A 10,017-nucleotide genomic window follows, 5' to 3' on the forward strand; every position below is an offset into this window, starting at 1 on the left:
GGAGTTGAATATTATATCCTAGAATTTAATAAGGAATATCAAACCACAACAGAAGAGAGAAAGTACATGAGACTGAACTGGCAAAATAGAATTTTATGACTTTTGACTAAAACATTGCTGGTTTTTTTCTAAGCTTTGTTTTCTGGTTTTAAGGATTTTTTTCCTGTCTTGACCTGCTGATAGGTTCATGTACCTACTATTTGAACAGAATATCATCCTGTTTCCTGGCTTTAAGTTTTAAGCAAATTTCCTTAGCATTTCTTTGATTTATTAAACCTAAAATTGCTTTTCTTGAAATTAAAAAATACATTAAAAAATACCTATTTAATGACTTTTGACTAAAACATTATTGGTTTTTTTCTAAGCTTTGTTTTTCTGGTTTTAAGGTTTTTTTCTGTCTTGAGCTAGGTGCTATCTTATAGTATATTCATACTACTCAAGAGTTTCATGCCTAAAGTCAGAAATAAATTCACAGATATGTATATACCAGCTGAACTTGCTATTGAAAGTATTTAGATTATTTAAGAAATTTTGTGAATCAATATCATTATATTGATATTTGGGACAAAAAGGAATGGAAAACAACTGTAGACACCTATATATATATATATATATGGAAAATTATTGATGATAACATGTATGATTAAGCCAGTATGTTCTGGATGGGAAATCACATTTTGTATGCTATGACAATGCTCAGTGAATGAATGTAAATTAATTAAATAATTAAGAAGAAAAAAAGAAAAAAAAGGTACTACTGACAAAGTAAAAAAACAAGTGAAATGTTGAGAGAAGAGATTTGTAATCCATTTACCCAGTTAGTGACCATCTGAATTATACATTTTCTACAGAAGAATAAAAGGACAAATATCCTATTAGAAAAAAATAGTCAAAAATATATGAAATAGAAAAAAATATATGAGTAAGCAATATACATATAGGGAAAATCGAATGTCAGATATGTGGATGACAAACAACACTTCCACTTCACTAGTTAAGGAAATGCAACATCAAACCATGATAAAGTAACATATTAAAATTAATAGGCAAAAAATTCTATATGTTGATGACCACTTATAGAAATGGAAACACTCATGCAATGTTGGTAGAAGTAACAGTCACTTGAGAAAGCAATTTGACCATATCCAGAAAGTTCCAACTTTACATATCCTTGAATGCAAAAACAGTACTTCTGAGGCACATTTAGCATAATTAGCAATGAGACATGCAAAGCACATTCATCTGACATTGTAACATCAGTGTCAGATATAAAGAAACTACCTAGGGACCAGCAGGTGGTGTGGTGGTTAAGGTGCTGGACACTCCCACATGGCTGACCACGGTTCAAGTTCCAGACCTGGTGGCTTGCTTTCTCTCTCTCTCTCTCTTACTCTCTCTCTTTCTCTGTGTCTCTCTCTGGTCAAACTAAAATAAAATATATGAATAAATAAAATTAAATGAAAATAATTAAAAAAAAGAAACTACCTAAATACATATTTTTTAAAAACTCCAAAGTATAGCATAACAATAAAGTGGCATCCTTTATAAGAAATAAAATGAATGTAAAACTGTAAGTAGATGAATCTTAGGGACATAATGTCAATCCAGAAAGGGTAGGTCATGAATAATATGTACAGTATTATTTACATTAAATTTGAAAGGATTAGTCTATAAGCCTACACAGTCAAGAACATATAGAAATAATATTAATACATGCCTATGCTTCTATTAATACCAGAAAGGAGGAGGGGGCATGATCTGAGCAAGAAGGCTCTCACTTGTCAAAATTAAACATCAAAGCGTGACATTAGTAGGACATAGATATGGTTTATTACCTGTTGATAATGACATATATAGTATTCTCAACTGGATTGGTCTGAGAAGTATTTCATGATGGGTAAAGTCTTTTTACAAAAAAAATGAGAAATAGTGATTGACTGTTTAAAAAAATAATTGGAATAATAATAATGATAATGATGATCAGGAAAAATAATGAAAAGCTGTGGGTGATGAAATGGGATTTTAAGGTCTCTGTATTGACTGATATGCACGGTATTCTGGAAAAAGAAATGTAATACACTGTAAAGTTATATGTGATTCAATGTAATATAAACAAGATTATGATGATAATAAATAAAACAAAAAAATTCAATGTTATTACTGAAAAAAACCTTAGAATGTCCAAAGTAATATCTTTCTATATGTTAAAAAAAAGACATCAAAACAAATTTACCAAAATATTAAAATTTAGTAAAGTTGATATATAGGCACAGGAAGCTATCATGAAATTATTATTTTCCTTCTGTTTTATTTTGTAATTTCTAACCAAATTAACCAATATAACATATTTAATATTAACTATTAACTAATACAACAGTAGGAGGATTGGAATAGATCATTCTACTTGCAGCATTTGCCTGTATTTTAGTGTCTTTCTTCAGCATCTGTTACTGTAACACACAAAACTAAAAAGTGGGCTTGGTAGAGAATATAAAGGAGGACGAAGAAGAATGCATAATCAGGACCTGAATAAACAAATCTTAGCTGAATATAGGAACTGGCTGCCTAGAAAAGAATACCATCCTGTTGAGATGATTACAAGATGACACAAAATTAAAATAGATGAAACTTAGGAAACTTTAAAATGATGAGACTGTGGGAAGAATCCTCTGTAGCAAATACAGCAGGAGGACAAGAGATGTGATATCCACAAGATAAACAAAGGCTCTGTGTCTATTACCTCACAGCCTCTGTGGGTCAGGATAGATGTGGCTTAACTGGTTTTCTGGTTCTGCCTCATTGCAAGGGTTCACCTGTGAACTCACAGGACTCAGTTCCTAAGGGCTGTTGAACTGAGTGCCTCAATTACGCTTGAGCTGTTGTCTAGAGGCCATTCTCAATGGGCCTCTCAACAGGGCATTTCCCAGCATGAGCTGATTTCCATCATCATGAACAAGCCAGAGAGAAAGACAAGCCAGTTTCTTGAAAGTAACCCAGTGCTGAAAGTCATACTCCATTATGTTTGCCATAATATATAATCTATTCTCCAGAAGCAAGTTAATAGCATTGGCCCATAGGAGAGGGAGGAAGTATGCTGTAAATACCAGAAGTAGGAGTCCCTGTAAGCCGTTTTAGGGTATGTGTAGTACAGATACCATCAAATTTATTTCATGTACATTTTAAAGAAATAAGGTATCACTAAATTGATTTCATCTCCCCTTTCCTGGTACTACTCTCCTGCTCTTGTTCTCCCTTTGTCCTCAGAGGTAAACACTGTAGTCAGCTTGATGTCTCAAGTTCATGTTTTAAAATTGCATTGTATATGTATTCAGACATAGTATATACTATTGGTAATTGTTTAATACAAATGATATCATATTATATGTAATATTATAGAACTTACCTTGTTCAGTTACCACTATATTCTCAGGTATATTTGATTTTTGTTTCATAAAGAATGAAACACTATTCTATTCATTTGGTTTTAGTTTTCAATAAAGTAAAAAGCTCTGTTTATATATTCAGTCCCCTTCTGATCCCCTTCTGCATTGTTTCCAATTTTTGCCATTTATCACACGCTATAGTGAATATACTTTCTATTTCCTTGTAAATATGTATGTGTGTGTGTGGGGGGGAGGGGTAGTTTCTCCAGGTTGTCTATCCAGAAGTGGCAAGGTTTTCTCAGCTGCTCTGGAAACTGAGTTTTCACATTTATCAGAAAAATGTTTGCTCCATCTGGGGTACTTCTTGGCTTAACTCTGAGCAGGAGTGGGATGACTTTCTATTCAGGCTCTGTTAGTTTTCTCATTTTTCACAAGAGCATGTCAACCTCAGCTTTACTCTCTATTAAGGCTAAAGGGAATTACCTGACAAAAGCCATATGTCAAACTCTTGTCAGAGGGAACAAACTCAAAGTCACATTTCACCAAGATCTAACAAATGCTCAGATGAGAAAACAATAGTTATAGCGATTACTTGGAAAATACTCAGACTATCCATTCTTCCTGATACTCTAAAATATGGGTAAACTAGAAGGACAGAGGGACTTAAAGCATATTAAATTGGCTCCCAGCTAGAACCTTCTTGCTACTCAGAGTACAATCTACAGGCCAGCAGCATCAATATCAGCTGGGAGTTTCTTGCTTCCTTTTTTTTTTTTTTTAATAAATGGATTAACTATGCCCCTCCTGATTTTGAAAAGGGAAGTGGGATGACTTTCTATTCAGGCTCTGTTAGTTTTCTCATTTTTCACAAGAGCATGTCAACCTCAGCTTTACTCTCTATTAAGGCTAAAGGGAATTACCTGACAAAAGCCATATGTCAAACTCTTGTCAGAGGGAACAAACTCAAAGTCACATTTCACCAAGATCTAACAAATGCTCAGATGAGAAAACAATAGTTATAGCGATTACTTGGAAAATACTCAGACTATCCATTCTTCCTGATACTCTAAAATATGGGTAAACTAGAAGGACAGAGGGACTTAAAGCATATTAAATTGGCTCCCAGCTAGAACCTTCTTGCTACTCAGAGTACAATCTACAGGCCAGCAGCATCAATATCAGCTGGGAGTTTCTTGCTTCCTTTTTTTTTTTTTTTAATAAATGAGATTAACTATGCCCCTCCTGATTTTGAAAAGGGATTTCTATTTTAACAAGATTCGCAAGTGATTTGCATGTAGAGATTATGGGGTACAGTTTTAGAGAACTAGTTCTCAATTTGTGGTTGCTTTTTGAATTTGGTCTGCCTTCATTGCAATAGATAAAATTCATTTTTATGTTTATAGTAGAAATAATGCTCTGGTCACTGGCTATTATATTAAATAAAAGTCTTTTAAAAATTATTATTTTCATTTAATTTTGCTTATCATTATTATTTTTTGAATTTGCTACAGGGCACATGTGCTCACCATAGAGAGAGAGAGAGAGAGAAAGCAAGCCGCCAGGTCAAGGAATCAAACCATGGTCAGCAATGTAAGAGTTTAGTACCTTACATTGTACACCATACCACCTGCTGGCCCCTAAAATAATAAACTCTTAGCGAAGACTCTCCAAAAATAATTAAATTATTTGATCCTGCTGTCAGACATAGTCATGTGTCTACTGAAAACTATTCCATCTTAATGTTTGAAACACTGCAAAATATGTAACTGACCAGACATTCTTTTTCCATGGCTGCTAATTACTCAACATAGGACTAGCCCGCAGTATGTCTATAGGCATTTACAGTAAACACTTTGAATTAGTTTTCTATTTGTACAAAAGTTAATTATTTCATCATTTTCATGCATTTTAATTTTTCTAGCCATATTTTTATATATTTGTGAGCTAACTTAACTTCTACTTGAAACAAGATGGGACTACAATAATTAAATGCATAAAAATTTTTGAGAGATATTTAGAACAGAAGACTAATTTATTACCAAGACTATCTTTAATATTCTCTTTAGCTTGATAAACATTAGAAAGGTTTCTGACCATAGTTCATTGACTCCCCTTTCTTAGAGCATTTACTTTAGAAATATCAACTGTAAAGTCATTCTCTACCCCTTTGAGAAATAAGTCATCTTCAAGTCTCTTGCCGTTTTTATAATCCAGCCATGTCTGTCTCAGGACCTGAAAGTTAATCATTACGAATATACTCATGGAGACATGGAGAAAGTATCCCTATCTCCTAGATGGATAAGCACCAATAAATAAACACAGATGACCTCCAATATTTGTAATAACATCCTTCCATTTTCCATCATAGTTGTTTTTTTTTTTGTTTCTGTTTTTGTTTTTGTTTTTTAAAGTTTATCTCTTCCATGAATGACAGAGATGAGAGAAAGAACTTCCAATAGGATTCTTATGCCAGAATCCATACCCAGACTTTAGCTAGCCCTGAATCATGGGCAAATATAAGCCCAGCATAATTACAGAGGTCTTAAAACTTGAACCAAAAACTTCTCATTTGGAATTCTTAAAGAGCATGGTTTTTCATGCGTGTGCCACCATGTGATCTTATCCTTTTTTATGTTTTTTTTTTAAATACCTTTCAAAATATATTTGAAAAAAAAGATTTTAAATATATACAGATGAACATATATATATATATACATAACAATATTTATAAATAATAACCACCCAAGTTTAGAAAGAGAAAAATGCAAAGATTTCTTGATTCTTTTGTGTGCCACTTTCCAATTGCATCTCCCTTCTTTTCTTCAAGGTTAACTATCATCCTGACTTGTGATAACTATTGTTCTGACAATTGTGCTTTGTTCTTAAATTTGAACAAGGATGTATCCATTTAATACTATAGCATTGTGTTTGTTTTTGAATTTTGTATAAATGAAAAGATACTATATGTTGCCTTTGTGGTTTGCTTCTTTGTCACAATATTACCTTCATGAAATTCACTCATTACTGTGTATAGCACCAACTACTGTAAGGATAAACTAATCCTTGGGACCAGCAGTTAGCGTAATGGCTATGTCGCTGGACTCCCATGAAGTCAACTGTGATTCGAGTCCCAGACCCAGTGGCTTAAACTCACATTGGTTGCATATGTGTGCGTGCCCAAGATCCCAAGAGGAGAATGGAAGAGAAGAGATTTCAGCATGGCCATCCCCCTGGGGGGGGTAATTTCTCACTTTCTATCTCTCTGTCTCTCTCTGTCTTTCTGGCGAACGCACCTGCCCTATAGCAAAAACCTCTCAAAAAAATAAAAGTATAAACTAATTCTTTTCATTGCTTAATTATACTTTGTTGCACAGTTATTCAACAATTTATTCATTGTATTTCCGGTAGACATTTGGATTGCCTCTCTTATTAAGCTATTATGAAAACCACTGCTGTGAACACACTGGCACACATATTCTATTGTAATATATACGAAACTTGCCCTAAGTTACTTAGTTCATAATTGTTGATTTGAAAAATATGTGTGTCCTTACTTTGGTCCAATTTGCTAGATTACTTCACCATTACATTTTGTGATTATCAAACATCTTAAACATGAGGTGATGTCAGAATTCTTTTGGCCAATTCGCCCTCACTCCAGTTCTTAAAAACCTTTCTGCTCTTCTTTCAGCCAAGTTGCGTTTAGTCTCTTTCCCAACTGGCAATAGTCTCAACCACTGCAATTATCTTTCCTTTCCTGTTTAACTCCATCACATGCGATTTTTCTTTAATGCTTACCATCTTGTTTGAAGGCATCTGAGGAATGATAAAGATTGACAGGGGAATAATAGTGCTGAGCGGCCCCTCGCCAGCCAGGTGAAGAAACACTCAGCGTTCCTAAGGAAGGATTGCTGTACCGTGGTCTGCTCTTCGCACCAAAGACAGATGAGGCTGAACTCTTCTTAATTCTTAGCAAAGCAGCATAGGAAGTAGGGAGACCAGGATGGGCTGTGGAATAGTCTGTAAAACAATAATAATAATAATAATAATTAAAGGTTAATTCTGAGGAGATGAATTTTTTTTTTTTTTGAGAAGTTTTTGCTATGGGGCACATGTATTCGCCAGACAGAGAGAAACAGAGACAGAAAGCGAGAAATCAATCCCCAGGGGGGATGGCCATGCTGCAATCCCTTCTACTCCATTCTCCTCTCGGGATCTTGGGCACACACGCATATATATATATATATATATATATACATACACACACACAAAAGTTATTTCTTTGGCAAAGTTTGTGAAAAACCTTCCCCGGAGCTGCAAACAAATTTAAACTGTATGGAGAATGGAAAAAAAAAAATGTTACTTTTTATAAATGTTTTCCAAAATTCTATTGTTTATAATGTTGGACTTCTGTAACAAATTAAAAAATGAAAAAAAAAAAGAAAAGAAAAGGGAAAGGAAGGGAAGAAAAGAGGGATAGAAGGAAAGAATGAAAGAGGAAGAGAGGGAAAGAAGGAGGAACATTTTTTATAATTAAATTTTAGTTTGCCTTAATACTATAATTGTCATTCATATACATTAGATCAATTTGCTTCGTTACTAAAAAAATATAGAAAGGAAAGAAAAAAACAGCTCACATTCTAACTTTCATTCTATAAATACACATTGGATCTTTATCACATAGCAGGAAATGTGTCTAAGGCAGCACATAAATTTCTACAAGGCTGTAAGTCATACGTCATGTTCTTGAAAAGCAGTCAAGTTTGCCAAGGAACGTAAAACATATTGAACGGAACTTACTGTGTAGATTTTGTTAGGGGATTTACATAGCTTAATATTATCAAGTGGAGATACTATTATGAAATTCCCACTTTTATTGATTATTGAGAAATGTCTATGTTTCACTTTAATTCCCATGGTGTTTGGCTAGAAAACATGCATGTAGTTTCTGAAATAGATTATACAAACTCTCATTTATGTCCACAGAGAAGTGTGTGTGTGTGTGTGTGTGTGTGTGTGTGTGTATGTGTGGTATGTGTGTGCATACATATATGTATGTTTTTTAAAAATACAAAGCACTTAAATAATGAATTCTAAAGAACAATTAGAAATTGGAATTTTTTTATGATAATATCAATGGAACTAGATAATTTGCTGATCTTAGAAAATCTTTTAAGAATCAAGAACTTGGAGACTGGCAGATAGCATAATGGTTACGCTGCTGGACTCACACGTAGGTGACCACAGTTCGAGTCCCAGACCTGGTGGCTTAAAACTCACACCAGGTATATGTTGCATATGTGTCCAAAACCTTGAGAGGAAAATGGAGGAGAAGGGATTGTGGCATGGTCATCCTCCCCTGAGGGGTGATTTTTCACTTTCTGTCACTCTGTCTCTGTCTCTCAGGCTAGCACATGGTCCCTCTCGCAAACATGTCACACACACACAAAAAGGAATCAGGAATTTTTGCTCAGCTATCCAATGTTTGAACTTAATCACCGTTAGTCAGATATAAAAGATGAATCTTTGTAAGTAAGCTTTCTTAAAATTACTTAAGAGTCATACTGCCTCATGGAGATATTTTGGAATACAAGATGTATTTCTGTGATTTGAAAATGACACTTTAGGTGTTAAGCATCAAATTTAGTTTAACATTATCTGTTCTGTGAAATTGTAAATACAGTTTTTCTGAAACTCAAAAGAGTGTATTTTTAGCTGTTTCTACACTTAAAATGAGCATGATATGTGAAGTCCAAGCCCATCAGGGGTTGTTAAAAGATTCATGTCCTTTAGTCTTTGCTTTTCAACTACAAGTCTGGTGAAGGTGGATCAATTTTAACTGAAGATAGCTAACCTCTCCTGGGCAAACGATATGAGAGCAGATTATGGGTAGACATAAAATCTCCTTTAAAGCCTGGAATTAAATGCAGGTTTTGGCACCTAGAGGTGTAAAGTAATGAAAAAAGAATGAGTTTTCCTTTAAGGTAGATTGTAGTTGTAGTTTCTGAACCTATTCATTTCTCAGTGCAGTTTGTTGCTTTGTGTTTTAACAGCCTGACTTGCTCATTTATACAAAGAAAAAAGAAAAAAAAAACTATCTCGGGCTAGTGTTAAAAATTAAAATAATGAATGAGAATGTAGATTACAGTTCTTAAAGCCAGATCAAGATAGAAGGACAATCAGTGGAAAACTAGAAGACCACAATGAGGTTTGAAAAAACCAAGATCACCATCGTGGTGGTAAATCAGTAAATAAATAAATATTTTTTAACAAACATATTTTATATATTTTAATAAACATACATATTTAACAAACTATATATATATATATATATATATATACACATACTGTCCAAGTGGTACAGAAATCGGCTTGTGTCATTCCACATGAATAGAGCGGCGCCGAATGCTCGTTCGCCATGTGCAGTACACCAGGGCTTCATTTGTTACATAATCTGCTTCATCTGCTGCAGTAGTGATCCCTTTTCGTCAGTTAATCACAACCCGAAGTTGCTGCTAGAAACTAGGCAATTCGCTTATCATGCATTCATTCAAGAAGCTTGTACTGAGTTTAGTAGGCGCCAAATAATGGGGACATGGAGGTAAATAAGACATTACTACCCCAGTCTTCAAGG

At 34.1% G+C, this 10,017-nt stretch overlaps 1 protein-coding gene across 1 annotated transcript in view; it reads right to left on the reverse strand.

Moving 5' to 3' along the window:
• The window catches only part of CNTN5 (contactin 5), a 515,333-nt gene extending 507,208 nt beyond the window's left edge, over positions 1 to 8,125 (reverse strand). Inside the window, exons 1-2 of the mRNA XM_006150105.2 lie at positions 8,104 to 8,125; positions 7,182 to 7,403 (exon numbers count right to left, since the gene is read on the reverse strand). Of these exons, the coding sequence (XP_006150167.1) occupies positions 7,182 to 7,403; positions 8,104 to 8,125 (244 nt within the window). The remainder of the gene's footprint in view (positions 1 to 7,181; positions 7,404 to 8,103) is intronic.
• Between the last annotated feature and the right edge of the window lie 1,892 nt (positions 8,126 to 10,017).

Source organism: Tupaia chinensis, unplaced genomic scaffold (assembly GCF_000334495.1).
Source record: "Tupaia chinensis unplaced genomic scaffold, TupChi_1.0 Scaffold000276_2, whole genome shotgun sequence".
NCBI lineage: Eukaryota > Metazoa > Chordata > Mammalia > Scandentia > Tupaiidae > Tupaia > Tupaia belangeri.